The sequence below is a fragment of the Conger conger genome, chromosome 1 (genome assembly GCF_963514075.1).
Source record: "Conger conger chromosome 1, fConCon1.1, whole genome shotgun sequence".
NCBI classification, from domain to species: Eukaryota; Metazoa; Chordata; class Actinopteri; order Anguilliformes; family Congridae; genus Conger; species Conger conger.
The window spans coordinates 4,489,512-4,509,881 of NC_083760.1; the positions used below are offsets into that span (position 1 = coordinate 4,489,512).

The window sequence follows — 20,370 nt, forward strand, 5'->3', positions numbered from 1 at the left end:
GCAAGTAAATGCATATAAGCATGCAGATGTGGTCAAGAGGTTCAGCTGTCAGAATGTGAAAGAAATGTGATCTAAGTGACTTGGAATGATTGTTGGTGCCAGACAGGGCGGCAAAAATTGCTGATCTCCCGTTATTTTCACGCACAACAGTTGCTCACGTTTGAAAAGAATGATGCGAAAAACAAAAAATATCCAGTGAGCAGAAGTTCTGCAGGCAAAAGCACATTGTTAATGAGAGAGGTCAGAGGAGAAGGGCTAAACTAGTCAAAGCTGACAGGAAGGTGACAGTAACACAAATAACCACACATTACAACAGTTGTATGCAGAAGAGCATCTCGGAACATGTTAAACCTCTAAGTGGATAGGCTACAGCAGCAGAAGGCTTAACAAGTCTAAAAACGACAGCATCAGTGCGTTCACAGAGACGGGGTGAGATAAACAGTGTTGTGGTTTGAGGGTGTTTGTTGCTGCAAGTCCTCTCTTGAACGTTAAAAATCCAAAAGTACTTATTGTACCTTTAAGGATGCTTACAGAACATTTAAACCCAAAACATATTTTAAAATCAACAGACCTGTTCAATCATATACAACCAGTGTAAATTTAAAAAATATATAAAGTATTTAGACTGCACTGTGAGGGTCAGGATTGGTGCACTCCAAGGGACATTCAACAAAAATACATTTTCATACATTATGAAAAAAATAACAACAATTAAAATACATTACCTGAACTAAATAGGACACCGCATTGGGGTTTTCTGATTGGACCGCTGGCCCGTCAGAGAACAGTAGCCCTGGCTCAATCTCCCAGAATGCCATTGGCGCTTGTAGAATTACGTCAGTGTCCTTTGGACGCGTGTTGTAGCTCCGTGAAGCTAGCAACAATTAGACTTCCTGTACAGAAGTTCCGGTCTCAACTTCCTGTGATTTTCCGTCAAAATAAGAGCTGCTGAGTAACGTTAAATAATGAGAACATAGTTATCGCGTTTTCTGTGCTGTCGGTTCAATAACAGCTCATTTGCATACCTGCTTACTGTTTGAATTTTTTTTGACCAAATATGAAGGGGCATACATTAAATCTATGTATAATATCTATAAAATCATACATTTATTATCTAAAATCATGTTCCCAGCCATTGTTGCTGTATTTACAGTGTGGAAAGGGCATGCAATGCCATTGACTGTCAATTCACGAGCAGCTCTTTTGCATAGCCTATAACTCAAAAACAATAAATTATTACCAAATGAAAGGGGTTATACATTTACTCCAGAGACCCATATCTTTAATATTCTACAGTATTTTTGGTGAAATCATGTTCCCAGCAATTGTTGCTGTGTTTCCAGTGTGGAGTGGGCATTCATTGCTATAGACTGTCAATTCACAAGCTGCTCATTATAGACCTATATACCCAGGGATAAACCAAAACCATGCAATTTTACAGTGAAATTAAAGTAAAATCAACTTTATTTGTGTTGCACATTTCACGCTATATTTGTCAGTACATGCTTTAGAGCAGTGCTTCTCAACCAGGAACTGATTTAATTAATTAAGGGCATTTTTGGTGGTATGCTTGGTTCAGTTATTAAATTAGTTGTTTCAGTTTCTGGTTACAACAAAAACCTTCTGGCAAGACTAGAGTTGAGAAACACAGCTTTAGAGCAAGCCCCAGCCTTTCCCCCACAAAAGCAAGCCTAGGGAAACAGTGGCAAGGAAAAACTTCCAAGGTGGAGAAGGAAGAAACCTTGGGAGGAACCAGACTTAAGTGGGGGGGCCCATCCTCCTCTGGCCGGCTTAAGGGTGACAATGATGGTCAGATCAGACAATTAACAATTAATTCTGAACAATTTGGTTGTGTGATGGGTTTTGAATGTGTGGGAGATTGGCAGGGTGCAGATGAAGGAGGTGGCGGTCCCGGGGCAGTATGTAGGGGGGTGTCTCACCGAACTTTTATTTTGGTAAATGCTAACCGGAAGTCTCCAATTGTGGCCAGCAATATTTTCCAACTTCACGGAGCTTGTACAGTCTATGTTCCAAACACGTGTGGCGGGAGTAGCTGGCATCGATTAGCCCATCTGAAACGTGAACTCGACAGCCCGGGCCAAAAACATTCTCGCCGGGGAAACGAGGACTGGAAAACCACCTGAGTGGGTCGCCTTCCTTCGCTTAAGCGGTGATTGAGAGTTGAACATTACTGCGAAAAGGGCATCTCTTTTTTTGGCTCCGGTGAGTAGCATCAGCTAGTCACTGACACGAGATTCGGAACAAGCCGAGGCAGCGCTGCGGAATACCACGTTATATAACATTTGCGGGGTTAAAACATGCAATATTGCACTTGTTTACTAATAGCTAGCTAATTACTATTTTAACGTTAGCTAGCTGGTAAGCAGCATGCAGCTGATGTAGCGTAACAGTTGAGCAAGCTAAAAAGTAAGCTACCTGCATAGCTAGCCTAGCTAATCAGACAATGAATTTATGTCGAAGTTATTGCTAGCCATCTAGACCTTTAGCTCCCTTATTCTAAAACTGTGGATCTATTGATGGAACATCCGATAAGAACCTCAAAGAGCTGACATTTATATTTTCCCAAAATGTATTATTTTATTGTGCTGCACAATTCTTTGGCGAATCTTAATTTCCCGCCACATTTATCTATTTCCTTGAACATTGGTGATCGGAAAAAAAAATATCACTAATTTAGTGGTTTGCTAGCTAGTGAGATAGCTAGCCGACTTAGCCCAACTTGTAAACTGTTAGCTACTAGCTAGGTAAGTTACCAAAACGGAATTAGGTGGCGCATAATATGAAGAGTTCTGCTATCATTTCGATCCAGTAAAAAACAGCCGTTTCTACATCTGGTAGCTAGTTATTATGTATATCAACTAGTTATTAATTGCTGTTCTGTTACCCTGTTTACTTAAAGCACAAAGTTACGTGTCCGGTGTCCGGTGTCCGTTGTCCGAAAGCGATGATGGTTGTTGACTGGTGCGCATGTGTTCAGGCCACAGGGAGCCGGGGGTGAAATGATTCAGTCCACACCTGTGACCTCTCGCCCACTCGTTCTCTCTCCGTCTCTGTCTTCTGCGATCTCTCTGTAGTTGAATATCTCTCTCCTTCAAGTTCCTTTACTGGCATGAGACGCATGTAATTATTGACAATGCATGCATACTTGTTTATTTATTATTCTTTATTTATGCAGGGTAAGTTGACTGAGCACACATGCTCTATTGCAGAAACGCCCTGTTAGTAGCCTCACGTGCGTGTCTGTATGTCTTGCCTGTCAAACATATAGATACTGTGCAAAAGAATATCACACTGATGTTATGTGATTATAAATTTAGGCTGTTGGTCCTTCTAATTTTTATTATTTTGTTCTGCAAATGTAATTATAATTAGGGATAATTTGTGGAAATCTATCTTTCTCATTTATAAATATGTTGTGCCAGTAGCTTAAGGAAGGAAGTGCATCTCTGTTTCCACCTTGCCTGTCTCTCATGACTACACATTTCCTTTCTTTTGGTAACCATGGATTTTTGCATCTGCATTGTTCAATTGCAAGCATGTGGTCACAGCCTCCCACACTCTCTCTCTCTCCCCCACTCTCCTTCTCTCTTTCCCTCTGTCTCTCTCTCGCTCTCATACCATCTCTTACCATCTTCCCTTGTTTCCTTCTCTTCCCCCCTTTCAGCTTCACCCTTTCCACTATAAAGTGCTATAAAAACCAGGCATTTATGACCAAAATTGCAACCCTTGAAATAACTTAATTTTTTTAAAACTAGCACAGTGTTATCCTAGAATGCAGTGTTGTTTTTGTACGGCACTCAGTTTTGGGGGCAACATGGCTCAGGCAGTAATCATCTGGGAGTCGGAGGGTTGCCGGTTCGATCCCCCACCCGGGCTGTGTCGAAGTGTCCCTGAGCAAGACACCCAACCCCCAAATGCTCCTGACGAGCTGGTCGGCGCCTCGCATGGCGGCCAATCACCGTCGGTGTGTGAGTGTGTGTATGAATGGGCGAAGCATCAATTGTACAGCGCTTTGGATAAAGGCGCTATATAAATGCCAGCCGTTTACCGTTGACCATTTATACGGTGGTGGTGGCGGCAGTTGAGACGGGCGGCCCTGCGAGGTGGAGGAGGAGGCGCTGATGCTGTGCGTTTCCTGTTTGTCAGAGCGCAGTATGAAGTTCATCCTGGTGACGGGCGGCGTGATCTCGGGCATCGGGAAGGGCATCATAGCCAGCAGCGTGGGGACCATCCTCAAGTCCTGCGGCCTGTATGTGACGGCCATCAAGATCGACCCCTACATCAACATCGACGCCGGAACCTTCTCCCCCTACGAGCACGGTGCGTCTCTCCACACACGCACACGCACACGCACACCCCTACATCAACATCGACGCCGGAACCTTCTCCCCCTACGAGCACGGTGCGTCTCTCCGCACGCGCACACGCTCACACTCACACACCTACATCAACATCGACGCCGGAACCTTCTCCCCCTACGAGCACGGTGCGTCTCCACACGCACTCACACTCTCACACACCTACATCAACATCGACGCCGGAACCTTCTCCCCCTACGAGCACGGTGCGTCTCTCCACGCTCACGCACACGCACGCGCACACCTACATCAACATCGACGCCGGAACCTTCTCCCCCTACGAGCACGGTGCGTCTCTCCGCACGCGCACACGCTCACACTCACACACCTACATCAACATCGACGCCGGAACCTTCTCCCCCTACGAGCACGGTGCGTCTCCACACGCACGCACACTCTCACACACCTACATCAACATCGACGCCGGAACCTTCTCCCCCTACGAGCACGGTGCGTCTCCACACGCACTCACACTCTCACACACCTACATCAACATCGACGCCGGAACCTTCTCCCCCTACGAGCACGGTGCGTCTCTCCACACACACACACACACACACACACACACACACACACACACACACACACACACACACACACACCTACATCAACATCGACGCCGGAACCTTCTCCCCCTACGAGCACGGTGCGTCTCTCCGCACACACGCTCACGCTCACGCACACGCACACGCACACTCTCTCACACACACTCGCACACACACACTCTCACACACACACACACACACACACACCTACATCAACATCGACGCCGGAACCTTCTCCCCCTACGAGCACGGTGCGTCTCCACACACACACGCACACACGCACACACGCACACACGCACACACGCACACACACACACACACACACACACACCTACATCAACATGGGCGCTGGAATCTTCTCTCCCGCCAAGCACGGTGCGTCGTTGTGTAGATTGGGAGTGTCTACTTTTCCTTCTGCCTTTATCCCGGGGGTGCACAACTCTTGGTCCCCAAGGGCCGATCAGCATACCGGTTTTTGTTCCAACCAGTTGCCTTGTTTTTAATGTGCTGACAGCTCTATAAATCACCCTGGTTCAAGCCTGTACTTGAGCACAGTAAAGTCATCGGGATACACTTGCAGGTGTAGCCGGTACTCGCACACACGTCAGATAAGATATGATTGAGTCAATTAAATAATTAAGACCAGAAGTTGGCACAAAATCCTGAAATGGATCAGCCCTTTATCCCGATCAGGGGTGCGTCTGTGCCTGAGAGACTCCTGCTCTTCGCCCCCTCCAAAGCTGTAACTGCAGAATTCCTGTTTATTAGTTTTATGTAATGAATCTGGTTTGATGAATGCAGGAAAACGTGCGCTGGAGGCGTTTCTCCATTCAGAATATTTACATTACATAATATTTTTGGCATTTGGCAGACGCTCTTATCCAGAGCGACGTACAGTTGATTAGACTAAGCAGGAGACAATCCTCCCCTGGAGCAGTGCAGGGTTAAGGGCCTTGCTCAAGGGCCCAACAGCTGTGCGGATCTTATTGCGGCTACACCGGGATTAGAACCCCCGACCTTGTGTGTCCCAGTCATTTACCTTAACCACTGCGCTACAGGCCGCCCTACCGCTCGGATGGAACAAAAACCAGAAACAACACTCCAGAACCAGGATAGCCTAACCCTCATCCAGAGGAACTTTCTTCTTCAGGTTTCTTCTCATCAGTTAGTAGGAAAGGTGATACTGAGGCAATTTCACAGTGAAATTTCAGTTTAGTCACTTCTCAAAAACCACACGAACCTGTCAAATATATGTATTTTGAATAATAATAAAAGTGTTGTACCTGTGTATTTTCACTCCCAAAGATTTTGTCCCTGCACTTCCTGGAAAACGTGTTTCTGGAAAATTGTGATCTTAGTAAAATCGAGCGCGTCTTTTCATTGTGTTTTTCATTCCCGCGTCAGCGCGATTCCTCCCGCTCCTCGTTAGACGTCAATCATGTGGACTCCCCGCCCTTGAGAAACTCCCGCTGAAAGATCTGTTTTTCTCACGTGTATGTCATCGTGAAAGCTAGCTCTGCTCTCGCCTCTGTTTCACTGTGACTTGACGTGATCCCAACCTCGGCTGTGGACTTGAATGGTGATTCAACTCCAGGGTGATTTGTGGAATTTTAAAACTTATATTATAATATATATTTTTTTTTTACAAGGGCAGAAAGTGAAAATCATGTTGTTCAAAAGACTGGGTGAACCCATTATTGTCCTTACCAATTTAGCATTTTTTTTTTAGGAATACCGTTTATTTAAGGCCTGAAAAACAGTAATGCTTTCAAATACTATGCTTCATACTTCAGTACTTGCATGGCTTTTGGATACTAATGCAAAATGTCTCCTTTCCCCTCCAAACAGGACAACCCCTGTGGGCATTGTCAGTCATTTTCATAAGATCCTGTTTGTAGTCTTTAGTCAAATATGGCTTTGTCTGTGTGTTCAGAACGGGAGCAGGAGAAGCCTCTATAAGCGGTATATGTGCTTTTTTTTCCCGTGTGCAGGTGAGGTTTTTGTCCTGGACGATGGGGGCGAGGTGGATCTGGATTTGGGGAACTACGAGCGCTTCTTGGACATCCGGCTCACCAAGGACAACAACCTGACCACCGGGAAGATCTACCAGTCCGTCATCAACAAGGAGCGGAAGGGAGACTACCTGGGCAAGACCGTCCAAGGTGAGGGGGGGAGGGGGGGGTCGTTCTGTGTGAGTCATCTTGGTCATCTTGGTTGGCTCAGTTGCACCAGGCAAGAGCACAGAAAAGTATTTTAATCAAAACGGTTACGTATTTCATCCAGGTCTGATGGTGACAGTCGAAAGCTCATTGTAGTGAAGGCGTCTAGCACGATGCTATCGCTGCTAACAGCTAATTGTAGCAACTGTGTTTAGCGTGATGCTAACGCTGCTAAAAGCTCGTTGTAGTGACAGTGTTTAGCATAATGCTAACGGTGCTGAGCGCTCGTTGTTAGCGTTGGTGTTTGGCGTGGTGCTAATGCTACTCTCTCCGCGCAGTGGTGCCACACATCACCGACGCCGTCCAGGAATGGGTTATGCGGCAGGCCAAGATCCCCGTGGACGACGATGGCGTAGAACCGCAAGTCTGTGTCATTGAGGTACGGCCAGCCTGGCTTTCCCCCCGGGGTTAGGGGCCCGTTCCTGGAGGACCGTGGTCTATCAGCGGGGTCCAGTGGAGTTGGGTGGGGTTTTTCGGGGTGACTGTGGGGTGTAATCGGGGTGACTGTGGGCTGTAATCGGGGTGACTCGAGTGTGACGTTTGCGTTGCAGTTGGGGGGCACGGTCGGCGACATCGAGAGCATGCCGTTCATCGAGGCGTTCCGGCAGTTCCAGTTCAAGGTGAAGAAGGAGAACTTCTGCAACATTCACGTCAGCCTCGTACCTCAGGTAAGAGCGTATTTCAGTCACGCACGCACACACACACACACACACACACACACGCTCACACAAAAACGTACACACTCAAAGCGCTTTACAGTGATGAGGGGCAAGTCAACTGCTGTAAAGTTGATGCTTTAACTTGTGGAAGAACCTATGCGCTTGTAAGTCGCTTTGGATTAAGAGCGTCTGCCAAATGACTAAAATGTAAAATGTAATTGAACCACCACCAGTGTGTAGCATCCGCCTGGTGACGCACGGCGGCCATTTTGCTGAATGCTGTAACACCCCCCCCCCCCCCCCTGCCCCCCCCAGCCCAGCGCCACCGGGGAGCAGAAGACCAAGCCCACCCAGAACAGCGTCAGGGAGCTCCGGGGCCTGGGCCTGTCCCCCGACCTGGTCAGCATCAGTCTCTCCCTCTCCGTCTCTCTCTCTCTCTCTCTCTCTCTCTCCGTCTCTCTCTCTCCATCTCTCTCTCTCCCTCCCTCTCTCTCTCTCTCTCCGTCTCTCTCTCTCTGTCTCCGTCTCTCCCTCTCTCTCTCTCTCTCCGTCTCTCTCTCTCTCTCCCTCCCTCTCTCTCTCTCTCTCTCCGTCTCTTTCCCTCCCTCTCTCTCTCTCCGTCTCTCTCTCTCTCTCTCTCCGTCTCTCTCTCTCTCTCTCTCCGTCTCCCCATCTCTCTGTCTCTCTTTCTCTTTCCCTCGCTCTCTCTCCGTCTCCCCCCTCTCTTTCTCTCTCTCTCTCCCTCTCCCCCTCCCTCTCCCCCCTCTCTCTCCCTCCCCCTCCCCCTCTCTCCCCACCACCTCTCTCTCTCTCTCTCCCCCTCCCTCTCCCCCCCCCTCTCTCCCTCCCCCCCCCCTCTCTCCCCACCACCTCTCTCTCTCTCTCTCTCTCTCTCTCCCCCTCCCCCTCCCCCCCTCTCTCTCTCCCTCCCCCTCTCCCTCTCTCCCTCCCTCTCTGTTTCTCTCCGTTGCTCCCTCGCTCTTTCTCTCCCCTGACTCCTCCCTCTTGCTGTTTTTAGATCATGTGCCGCTGTGCCACTCCGCTGGAGAACGCCGTGAAGGAGAAGATCTCCATGTTCTGCCACGTGGAGCCTGGTCAGGTAAGAGTGGCCTGGTCGGGTAACCTCATGTAAAATCAGCCTGGTCAGGTAAACTCATGTAAAATCAGCCTGGTCAGGTAACCTCATGTAAAATCAGCCTGGTCAGGTAAACTCATGTAAAATCAGATTGTGCAGGTAAGAGTGGCCTGGTCAGGTAACCTCATGTAAAATCAGCTTGTGCGGGTAAAATCAGCCTCAGCGGGTAAGAGAAACTTGGTCGGGTAAGCTTGCGTAAGATCAGCTTGAACAGGTAAGATCAGTTGGATAAGAGCCAGTAGGAGTTGTCGTTAAGCCAGCAGTTCGTGATGCTCAGACCGCCGTCTCGCTCTGAACCTCAACGGTAAGTGGACTTTTCCGGCATGCCGTGTGTGCGCGGGCGTGCAGTAGAGTGTGGCATCGAGTCTGAGGTCCCGTGTGAAGATGGGTTCGCGGCCCCGGGTTGGAGGCCCCTCGGCTCACCCCCGTACCTGTCCCGCCCCTGCAGGTGATCTGCGTCCACGACGTGTCGTCGATCTACCGCGTGCCTCTCCTGCTGGAGGACCAGGGCGTGGTGGAGTACTTCTGCCGCCGGCTCAACCTGCCCATCCAGATGCGGCCCCGCAAGATGCTCACCAAGTGGAAGGAGATGTCCGACAGGTGGGCGGTCCTCGCTGGCCCACGGCCTCAGGGGGGAGTTGTAGTTCTGATTTCTGACTCGGCTCGTGCTGGCCCTTAACCTCATGGGAGTTGTAGTTCTGATTTCCACTGTCCGTCTACTGCTGGCCCTTGATTTCGTGGGAATTGTAGGTCTGGTCCAGATTCTCATCCGCCCCTGCTGACCCTTAACCTCATGGGAATTGTAGTTCTGGTTCCCTCTGCTCCTTCTGGTTCATTACCTCAAGGGAATTGTAGTTTGGTTTCCCCCCTCTGCCCCTGCTGGCCCTTAACCTCTTGGGAGTTGTAGTTCCGATTTCCGCCTCTGCCCCTGCTGATCCTTAACCTTATGGGAATTGTAGTTCTGGTTCCCTCTGCTCCCTCTGCTCCTTCTGGTTCATGACCTCATAGGAATTGTAGTTTGGTTTCCCCTCCTCTGCCCGTGCTGGCCCTTCGCATCATGGGAATTGTAGTTTGGTTTCCCCTCCTCTGCCCGTGCTGGCCCATCACCTCATGGGAGTTGTAGTTTGGTTTCCCCTCCTCTGCCCGTGCTGGCCCTTCGCATCATGGGAATTGTAGTTTGGTTTCCCCTCCTCTGCCCGTGCTGGCCCTTCACCTCATGGGAGTTGTAGTTGAGAGGTCCCCCCCTGTGCTCCCGCTGCAGGTCGGACAGGCTGCTGGAGCACTGCTCGATCGCGCTGGTGGGGAAGTACACCAAGTTCTCCGACTCCTACGCCTCCGTCATCAAGGCCCTGGAACACTCCGCCCTGGCCATCAACCACAAGCTGGAGGTCAAGGTAAACACCCGGCCCTGATTGGCCAGGACCGTCTCACAGGCAGCTCTTATTCGCTGGGAGTGTCTCTGATCGAGACCTGATTGGCTGTAGCTGTTTCAGAACCACTCCAGTTGGTCGTGTCTGTATCTGAAATAGCCCTGATTCACCATGACTGGACCAGCCTTAATTGGTCAGGGCTATTTCTGAATCAGCCATGATTGGATGGTTTCTCACCATGAATTAGAAAATGTAGAAAAATCTATTCCATTTAGTATTGAATGTGTTAAAAACAGTGTCCGTGGGACGTCTGTGTGTCTGTGTCTGTGTCTGTGTCTGTGTGATCGGGTGTCTGTCTGCGCATACCCGTTTTGTTGGTCCACCTCGGTCGTAATTTTGTGCGAGCCTTGATGTATGACCTCATCAAAAGGCTCCTCCCCCTGTGTCTGGCCCCTCCCCCTGCAGTTCATCGACTCGGCCGACCTGGAGCCGGCCATGCTGCAGGACGAGCCGGTGAAATACCACGAGGCCTGGCAGAAGCTCTGCAGCGCCAAGTAAGGCCCCAGTGCATCATGGGACCGTGCGCCCCAGTGCATCATGGGGCCGTGAGTCCCAGTGCATCATGGGGCCGTGCGTCCCAGTGCGTCATGGGACCGTGCGTCCCAGTGCATCATGGGACCTTGAGTCCCAGTGCATCGTGGGACCGTGCGCCCCAGTGCATCGTGGGACCGTGCGCCCCAGTGCATCGTGGGACCGTGCGCCCCAGTGCATCGTGGGACCGTGCGTCCCAGTGCATCGTGGGACCGTGCGTCCCAGTGCATCGTGGGACCGTGCGCCCCAGTGCATCGTGGGACCGTGCGTCCCAGTGCATCGTGGGACCGTGCGTCCCAGTGCATCGTGGGACCGTGCGGGGCCCTTGAGCAGGGCCCCTTAACCCTGCATTGCTCCAGGGGAGGATTGTCTCCTGCTTAATCTAATCAACTGTACGTCGCTCTGGATAAGAGCGTCTGCCAAATGCCAATAATCTAATAATATAATTTAGTGGGAAATTCTCTACAGAGTTTTAGCAGCATCTGAACAGCTGATAAATTACATACATTTCTCCCAGGTTTGCTACAGACACCAATGGGAATCGCCTCTTATGTAATCAGTACATATATATTCAGCCATATTGTTTAATTTCTGGAAGCACATTGTGTTGCTAAGGCAACACATGTTTGGACACATTTCAAGCATCTAAATGGTGAGGACTCCTCTACCAACCAGCGCGTAAACATGTAGGTGTGAGAGGCAAGTCTGTATTATGCAAAAGTAAAAGGCCTTGTTCATAATTCTGAGGCGTAGGTAAACCGAAAGCATGAGGGCGTACTTTTCTTTTGTTTGGGCGTCTGTGCTCTTTCTGAAGGAACTTGCACGCGTCCACCATTTTGATTCTGCTGATGAAAGTGTTCTAAAATGGCAGCTGTGTGCTGATTTCAGGAATTAACTGAAGCTGTTGTGACCATAACGATTGTCAGCTGATACAATATGAGGAGTGAGCAGACATGGGTCAAATACACACTTGGACTCTTAATTTGCTAGATGACTTTTTACAAACCAAAACATTGCAAAAAAAAACATTGTGAAACGTACAAAACTACATCTTAAAGGTACATTAGGTAAGATTTTTGTGTTAAAACGTTGTTACAAGACCATTGTAAATCCCTTCCTAGCATTGAAAAAGGCTCACTGCCGTGTTGACTCACCATCTGCCTGTGTTTATAGTCAAATATGACGCACTGACACCATGTACCAAAACATTGTGTCGCTGTACAGTAATTCAAGGTCATTGGTTGAAAACTGATTCTAATTGCTGTAGCCAATGGCGTTTCAACGTCAGCGCATTCACAGAGATGGGGGAGGTATAAACAGTGTTGTGGATTTGAGGGTTTTTGTTGCTGCAATTCCTCTCTTGACCGTTAGGAAGTCCGGAATTACCTATTGTACCTTTAAGTGAAGTTTGTATTACTATGTGAGGCCATTGTAAAACACTCTCTGTAGAACCTCTCTGAGGGACTGTGTTTAGGATGCTCTGGGGTTTTGGGGTACACCCTTTCCCCCCCCAAACGGCGCAGTGACCCCCCTGTTCTCCTCCGCAGCGGGGTGCTGGTTCCCGGGGGGTTTGGGGTTCGAGGCACGGAGGGGAAGGTCCAGGCCATCAGCTGGGCCCGGAAACAGAAGAAGCCGTTTTTAGGTCAGAGCGCCGTTGGCGAAGCCTGATTCACGCTTCATCGCACGACCGTTTCCACAAACAGCCTGCCGCGAACACGAACAGCCTGCCGCGAACACGAACAGCCTGCCGCGAACACGAACAGCCTGCCGCGAACACGAACAGCCTGCCGCGAACACGAACAGCCTGCCGCGAACACGAACAGCCTGCCGCGAACACGAACAGCCTGCCGCGAACACGAACAGCCCGCCGCGCAAACACGAACAGCCCGCCGCGAACACGAACGGCCTGCCGCGAACACGAACGGCCCGCCGCGAACACGAACGGCCTGCCGCGAACACGAACAGCCCGCCGCGAACACGAACGGCCTGCCGCGAACACGAACAGCCTGCCGCGAACACGAACGGCCTGCCGCGAACACGAACGGCCCGCCGCGAACACGAACAGCCTGCCGCGAACACGAACGGCCTGCCGCGAACACGAACGGCCTGCCGCGAACACGAACAGCCCGCCGCGAACACGAACAGCCCGCCGCGAACACGAACGGCCCGCCGCGAACACGAACGGCCTGCCGCGAACACGAACGGCCTGCCGCGAACACGAACAGCCTGCCGCGAACACGAACAGCCCGCCGCGCAAACACGAACAGCCCGCCGCGCAAACACGAACGTCAAGCCGCGGTGGTGCAACAGGCTAAGACGCAGCAGACTTGCGGTTGTGTCGAACCGAGGACCGGGGTTCGATTCCCGGTCCTGCCAAAAGCTAATTTTGGCCGGCTCTCGTGGAGCGGCATAATTGGCTCGCTGCTCCAGAGGGGGAGGGACTTGGCAGGGTTAGCGGATCACCGCGCACAACAGCACCCCGGGCACCTCGGAATCACGGTCACGAGCACGAGGCGCGAGACGGCTTGAAGAAGACGGGTCGCTCTCCTTCGGGCCGCCGAGGGACGGGGTGTGGGCGGTGTATCTAACATTTATACCCGGACCAAGGTCTCGGATGAGCATCACAGCTGACAACAACATTCCACACAACTGTCGTTTGCGTAGCCTGTCCATGACAATGAATCTCAGTGTTCCATCTGACTGTCCAATCACCAGCGAGCAGCTAAGAGTATGACTGTGTCTGAAAACATTCTACAGGTCCGCGAGCGCGGCTTGCGTGTGACACAATTTTTTTTTTGTCCTACCGCCCTTTTCGCGAGGGTCGTGTGACAAAGTATAAATCGGGTCTGAACTGTTTTTAATCCCGTGAACGTAGTCACACACGTTTTGAACACAAAACGGCTCAGTTTTAGCTCATGCTGTGTCTCAGTGAGTGTTCGTGGGCCGTCAGATGGAGAGCCGCACTGCTGAATAAATAACGGTGGAGAATTATTGGTCGGACGCCTGCGGTCTGCGGCTCAACTGGTTTGCCCACTCCCGGCCTGATTGAGGCGGTTGCACTGACTGAAAGATTGCACGACAGTGCAGTCCACAAATTGTTATAGTAATAATAATAATAAGAAGAATAATAGTAAAGTTTTGGTGTGTGTGACTGACCCGGGCTGTCCATGTGCATCCCTGCAGGGGTCTGTCTGGGGATGCAGCTGGCTGTGTGCGAATTCGCCCGGAACGTTCTGGGCTGGGAAGGTGAGTTTCAGTCTTACAGTCTTACAGTCCCCACAGTCCCACAGTCCCCACAGTCCCCCAGTCCCACACTGACGCCAGACACTCGTGACGGGATGGACTGACGCCGTTCTGATTTCATACAAACACGCCGTCCCCCTCTGAATGCTGTGGCGGTAGCCGTGGGCGAGGTGTGTCTGCGATGGAGAGAGTCTGCTATGCGGAGTACGGGCAGAGCGACGCAGTCACCCCGTCCAGGAATGACGGCGAACGGGAATGTTCTGGCAGCGTGGCGCGCATTGCCTCGGGTTAGCGAGTGAAAGTACGCGACGGAGCGCAGATGGGGCTTGGTTCCTTTCATCCCTTTGTTTATTCACGTCACGTCCCGTAGATTTGTGTAGCACCTTTTCTGGCAGTCCTTCACAGACGTTGACATGCGCATATAGGTAAAAAGATAGGTACATATGCGTGTAATAATAATAATAATGATAAATAAAAACAGTTTGTTATGATTCAAAAATTGCTTTAAAACGCACATCTAGCCTGAAGAGCAGGGCGCACCCGTTGTCATTGTTCGCATTCTAGAAATGTTCATATTGGAAAAACTTTCTGGTTGGTTTAGGGACCTAATTCTTGCCATTGGGATTGTCAATTTCAATGTATTATTATTGAAATGTTATTTAAATAATACTGGTTTATCAGCATGTGGCTGCCCTCCCCGCTGGTTAAACTGAGTTTGTTTTTTTTCCGTTTTATACAGTGCTGTGCAAAAGTCTTAGGCATCCTCGATTTCTTTTCTTTTTTTTTAATGCAATATGTAATATATTTCCTCTCAGATTTTTGTTTTCTGCATCAGCGTGTCAGTAGAAAAGAGCTAATTTTTCAAATTTACTCAAATGTTTGTGTTGTGTCATTTGACATAACCTGACCTCATTTTATGCCACTATGCCATGTGTATGAGAGTGTTATGTCATGTGTATGACAGTGTTATGTCATGTGTATGACAGTGTTATGTCATGTGTATGACAGTGTTATGTCATGTGTATGACAGTGTTATGTCATCCTTTTGGTGAGGGGGTTCAAGTAAAGAGTTAATTTATTTCAGGAAATACAGAGATTTCAGTACCGTATTAAGAAATATACTTTTCTGATTTAAAAACTTGATCTCTGCTGTCTGGGATTACCTGGAGATCCGGACGCAATCGAGAGCCAAAGTCAAGTTCCCCAACGTACTCGGGACAACCTGCCAGCAAATCGTCTCATAAAATTGCAGGATAGTGTAGCTAAGAGAACTGACATAGTTTTAAAGGCGAAGGGTGGTAACAACATTTATTTTCATTTAATTATTTTTGAAAGCATTTTAACTGAACTGAAATCTTTTATTATTTTTTTTTTTAAACAGGTGTCTTAGATTTTGCTCAGTACTCTATATGCACCTGTATTGTTTTTGCCCAAAATAAATAATTTTGGCATTTAAAAATTAACTGCAGATTTATCATTGTCTTGTCTTCACAGATGCAAACTCCACAGAGTTTGACCCTGAAACCAAACATCCTGTGGTACGTATCCCACAATGCACATGGAGTTTTTCCTCAGTTCCTGTAAATTTTATTTATTTATTATTTCTTTATTTTCTTTTTTGCTGCATCTTTTCTCACTTCCGATTGGTCCCCGGCAGGTGATTGACATGCCAGAACACAACCCTGGGCAAATGGGCGGCACCATGAGGCTGGGGAAGAGGCGGACCATCTTCAAGAGCAACGCCAGCATCCTGAGTAAGCCAGGCCGCCATTTTGGATCCAGACGGTGGGGGGGGGGGGGCTCCAGTTTCATCTGAGAGAGGCTGGTGTGGGTGCAGGGTGCATTCGGTCCCTGCTTGGCCAGGGAAGCTTGCTCTTACACCGGACCTTCTTGGCTGTGATCGGAGACCTCTTGTGTTGAGTGTTGAGGCCTGTTGAGGCGTTACGGTTTCGCAGTCTGTTTTATGGTATTATCTGCCTCGTTACAGAGAAGCTTTACGGTGATGTTGAATACGTGGACGAAAGGCACCGACATCGTTTTGAGGTAAGCTATTGATTGGTTGGCATCTGGCCTGAAGTGTGCTTATTGGGTAACTGGGTCATGCCTTTTGGTGTCAGTTGAACTTTGAACTTTGACCTCAGCTTTCACAGTTGCCAGACTTTACACCAAATTGCCTGTACAGGGTAATTACTGACATTCGTATGGATTTGTACTTCTCTGTACAGGTGAGACTAGGGAATGCATCAAGCTTATTTTTTATTGAGGTCTTGACCTTAAAAATGGCTTCTAGGAAAAGACATTTTGACAACATTTGACTTTGGTGCCTTTAGGACACACCTGAGTTTGCGGAACTTGTACTAGAGTTCCTGAGTAGCCCGGGGGGGAATTCAGAGTTATTGCAGAGTAAAACCCAGAACACCTGTTTTTACTTCTGTCCATGTTCCACATTTGAGAGGGTTCCAGGTTTTACTCAGTAACCCCGTTATCCAGCTAACTCAGTCCAGTACCCCTGCTTCATGATACAGGCCCCCTGATGCAGTTATGACTGATATTGATATTTGCGTGACCTGATTCCCCTCCCCCTTGCCCCCTCCCCAGGTGAATCCTGATCTTACGCACCACTTCGAGGCGAAGGGCTTCCGTTTCGTGGGACAGGATGTGGAAGGCGAGAGGATGGAGGTGATAGAACTGGACGGTGAGTTGAGGCGTTTTTTTTTTTTTTTGTTTGTTTTTTAAACCAATCACAACGATGCAAGTTCCATTGATATTCCAGAAGTCAAAACCCCCCCCCGTCAGCTGAACGGAGTTCAACCTTTTGTATGTCTTCATTATGACACATGGCTTTTCTTGGTTGAGAAAAGTACCTTGCTATTTTTACCTCTGGAATGTAGCCCAGTCACTGTGTGATGATGTGGAAGTTCACCTTTGTAATATCTGTTAATGTGTAGTCTCTCTCTTACAGACCACTTGTTCTGTGTGTGTGTGTGTGTGTGTGTGTGTGTGTGTGTGTGTGTGTGTGTGTGTGTGTGTGTGTGCAGTATCTCTCTCAGACCACTTGTACTTTGTGTGTGTTAGTAGTAGTAATATGCAGTCTCTCTCTCTCTCTCTCTCTCTCTCTCTCTCTCTCTCTCTCTCTCTCTCTCTCTCTCTCTCTCTCTCTCTCTCTCTCTCTCTCTCTCTCTCAGACCTCTCATACTTTGTGTGTGTGTGTTAGTAGTAGTAGTAATGTGCAGTATCTCTCTCTCTCTCTCTCTCTCTCTCTCAGACCACTCGTACTTCGTGGGGGTGCAGTATCACCCGGAGTTCACGTCCCGGCCCATTAAGCCCTCCCCCCCGTACTTCGGCCTCCTGCTCGCCGCCGCCGGGAAGCTGCAGAGCTACCTGCAGAAGGGCTGCCGCCTGTCGCCACGGTAACCGGCCCGCCGCGCCCCGGCAACCGCGCCCGGCAACCGCTCGCTGCCCTCCGCGGCACCATTCGCACGCAGACGCCGAAACTCTCCTTTCTGTACTGAACTGGTGACGTTTGAAAAACATTTGGGCAGATCCATGAGAATGTACAACTGAAACTTGGGATTTCCTCTGGAAGACTAATCCTGAGTATTGGTGGTAAATGTGCTGCTAATCTGCAGGTGCTTCTCTGCTGTCTGAGAGGTTAAAGTCGCGTTTCTTGTCCTTTTTCCTCCCGCGGCACACTGTACAAATTCACAGGATCTCACAGCGCACCACTGTCAAAAGCGAGTGACGTACTGGCATTGGCAGCTCAACAGTAGGCCTAATGGTCGTTCAGGGTTTTAATTAAGCTATTCATTTTGATTACCCTTACTTAATGATTTGCAAAAAGGATTTCTTCACATGGCGCACTGGTTGGGAAATGCAGGGGCTAAAGTATGTCTCATAATTATTTAACCCAGCGCCTACACACACACCCACACACACACAAACACACCCACAAACACACACACAATGTTTAAAAGCAGTTCTGAAGATCAGTAAAAATGCATTGATGGTGGAATGAAGATTTAAGGTGGAACTGGATTGTTGAGGTGGAACTTGATTGTTGAGGTGGAACAGGATATTTAAGGTGGAACAGGATATTTAAGGTGGAACAGGATATTTAAGGTGGAACAGGATATTTATGGTGGAACTGGATTATTATGGTGGAACTGGATTATTATGGTGGAACTGGATTATTATGGTGGAACTGGATATTTATGGTGGAACTGGATTATTATGGTGGAACTGGATTATTATGGTGGAACTGGATTATTATGGTGGAACTGGATTATTATGGTGGAACTGGATTATTATGGTGGAACTGGATTATTATGGTGGAACAGGATATTTATGGTGGAACTGGATTGTTATGGTGGAACTGGATTGTTATGGTGGAACTGGATTGTTATGGTGGAACTGGATTGTTATGGTGGAACAGGATTGTTGAGGTGGAACTGGATTATTATGGTGGAACTGGATATTTATGGTGGAACTGGATATTTATGGTGGAACAGGATAATTATGGTGGAACTGGATTATTATGGTGGAACTGGATTATTATGGTGGAACTGGATTATTATGGTGGAACTGGATTATTATGGTGGAACTGGACTATTATGGTGGAACAGGATATTTAAGGTGGAACTGGATATTTATGGTGGAACAGGATATTTATGGTGGAACTGGATTGTTATGGTGGAACTGGATTGTTATGGTGGAACAGGATTGTTGAGGTGGAACTGGATTATTATGGTGGAACTGGATATTTATGGTGGAACAGGATATTTATGGTGGAACAGGATATTTAAGGTGGAACGCTCTGGCCGTTTCTGCAGGGACACCTACAGCGATCGCAGCGGCAGCAGCTCACCGGACTCTGAGATCTCGGAGCTCAAGTTCCCGTCCATCACCCAGGACTGACGCCGCCACACGTGGTAAGCGGCCCGTCTCGAGTTCCCGTCTAACGCCGGGTCGTGCGGCAGGAACAGAAACGGCCGTGTAGAAAGTTCCGGGTCGTGGAAGTGCGCGATACTTAATCGGATGAACTTTCACAGATAATTTTATGACGTGATCTATTTAGAGCTGGAAGTGTGACCCTAGCAATGCGGGTTCCTGGTCATTTCCTGCAGTGCTAAAGGTTGCTAAGTGCTCAAGCCTCATCGATTTCCTGTTCCGATATGCAAAGAAGGCAATTTGAAGTCTCTCAAATTAGTTCTGGGTTCCGGGAAAGACTGAACATTCGCATAATGTAAATTCTCCCCTCTGAAAATGATGATTTGCATCTTGGAACTTGTCTGGGACACAGACTTCTGATAAGCAACTTAATCCTCTCCTCTCCTCTCTGCACAGGGAAGAAGAGGTCCGTGTGGAAGAGGTTGGCAGCGCCCTCTGGTGTTGGGATGAGCGGAGAGACAGAAGTGGTTGTTTTTAAAGGGCCGTTTTAAAAATATATATCCAATCAATACCCAGGACAGTGAAAAGGAAGAAATGTTTTTGCCTGTTTCCTCTCTTCCCCCCCTCCCTCCCACACTGGGCTTCTGAACTGTAAGGGATTATTTATTGGAGTGCGCTCGACTCCGACTTGTCACCACCGCTTTGCCCCGAAACTCTGCGTGCTTCGTGGGACTTTCGTGTATATGGCCGTTTCTCTTCTAATAAACACTGTGTGCCCTGAGACGGGGCGTCAACCTGTACCAAGGGTTCACTGTGACCAGCAAAGGGACTGACCCTTATCCGGGAAGTGGGTCTGGGAGTGCGAGAGCTGATCAGTATTCACATGGGTTTATTAAAAACAGGTCTTGTGCACGATATCTAGCACCTGTGGAGTGTTCTCTGTATATACCACTGGGATTCTATACTGTATTAAGTGCAGACATTTACCAGTGTGGTACATTCAAGTCCAAGGTGGACATTTTTTTTTTTATTGTATTTTGCTCAGTCATGACTTGATACTCAGTAGGTTTATTACCAGTACCCTGAATGCAGATTTACCGTTGTTTAGTTCTACTGGCCTTGTTTTATTTTTCACACATCAATGCAAGTTTGAACCTCAGAATTTGGTCAGGGGGATGGTACTGAGCATGGATATGAGAGCTGTGCAAGTGTTCTTGGGAAATGTAGTCACCGGTACTGGGGCAGAGGTTAGCCTATTGCAGGGTGTAATCTATGGTCTACTCCTCTTTGACAATACTTTCATATCAATGTAAAAAAATAAAAATAAAAGGTTATGAGCCTG

At 48.7% G+C, this 20,370-nt stretch overlaps 1 protein-coding gene across 2 annotated transcripts; it reads left to right on the forward strand.

The window, feature by feature from the left end:
• Positions 1-1,992: 1,992 nt before the first annotated feature.
• On the forward strand, positions 1,993-20,370 carry ctps1b (CTP synthase 1b). Of its 2 annotated transcripts, XM_061231438.1 has the most exons (19): positions 1,993-2,223; positions 4,168-4,341; positions 6,916-7,086; positions 7,422-7,522; positions 7,695-7,811; positions 8,118-8,201; positions 8,821-8,901; positions 9,386-9,537; positions 10,199-10,331; positions 10,773-10,861; positions 12,446-12,540; positions 14,082-14,144; positions 15,636-15,679; positions 15,799-15,895; positions 16,129-16,184; positions 16,740-16,836; positions 17,407-17,551; positions 18,971-19,069; positions 19,485-20,370. In XM_061231438.1, the coding sequence occupies exons 2-18, from the start codon at positions 4,176-4,178 to the stop codon at positions 19,053-19,055; spliced, it is 1,776 nt and encodes a 591-aa protein (XP_061087422.1). In that variant the 5' UTR covers positions 1,993-2,223; positions 4,168-4,175; the 3' UTR covers positions 19,056-19,069; positions 19,485-20,370. The 2 variants fall into 2 exon arrangements, with proteins under 2 accessions (XP_061087422.1, XP_061087432.1); XM_061231448.1 differs by lacking the exons at positions 1,993-2,223; positions 4,168-4,341 and adding an exon at positions 5,137-5,175.

Excerpts from the sequence above, each read along its gene's own strand:
- ctps1b (XM_061231438.1), top strand. The coding sequence starts at position 4,176 with ATGAAGTTCATCCTGGTGACGGGCGGCGTGATCTCGGGCATCGGGAAG. Across the intron at positions 7,523-7,694 it reads CGCAAGTCTGTGTCATTGAG|TTGGGGGGCACGGTCGGCGA; the intron begins GTACGGCCAGCC and ends TTTGCGTTGCAG. Across the intron at positions 16,185-16,739 it reads GGCACCGACATCGTTTTGAG|GTGAATCCTGATCTTACGCA; the intron begins GTAAGCTATTGA and ends CCCCCTCCCCAG.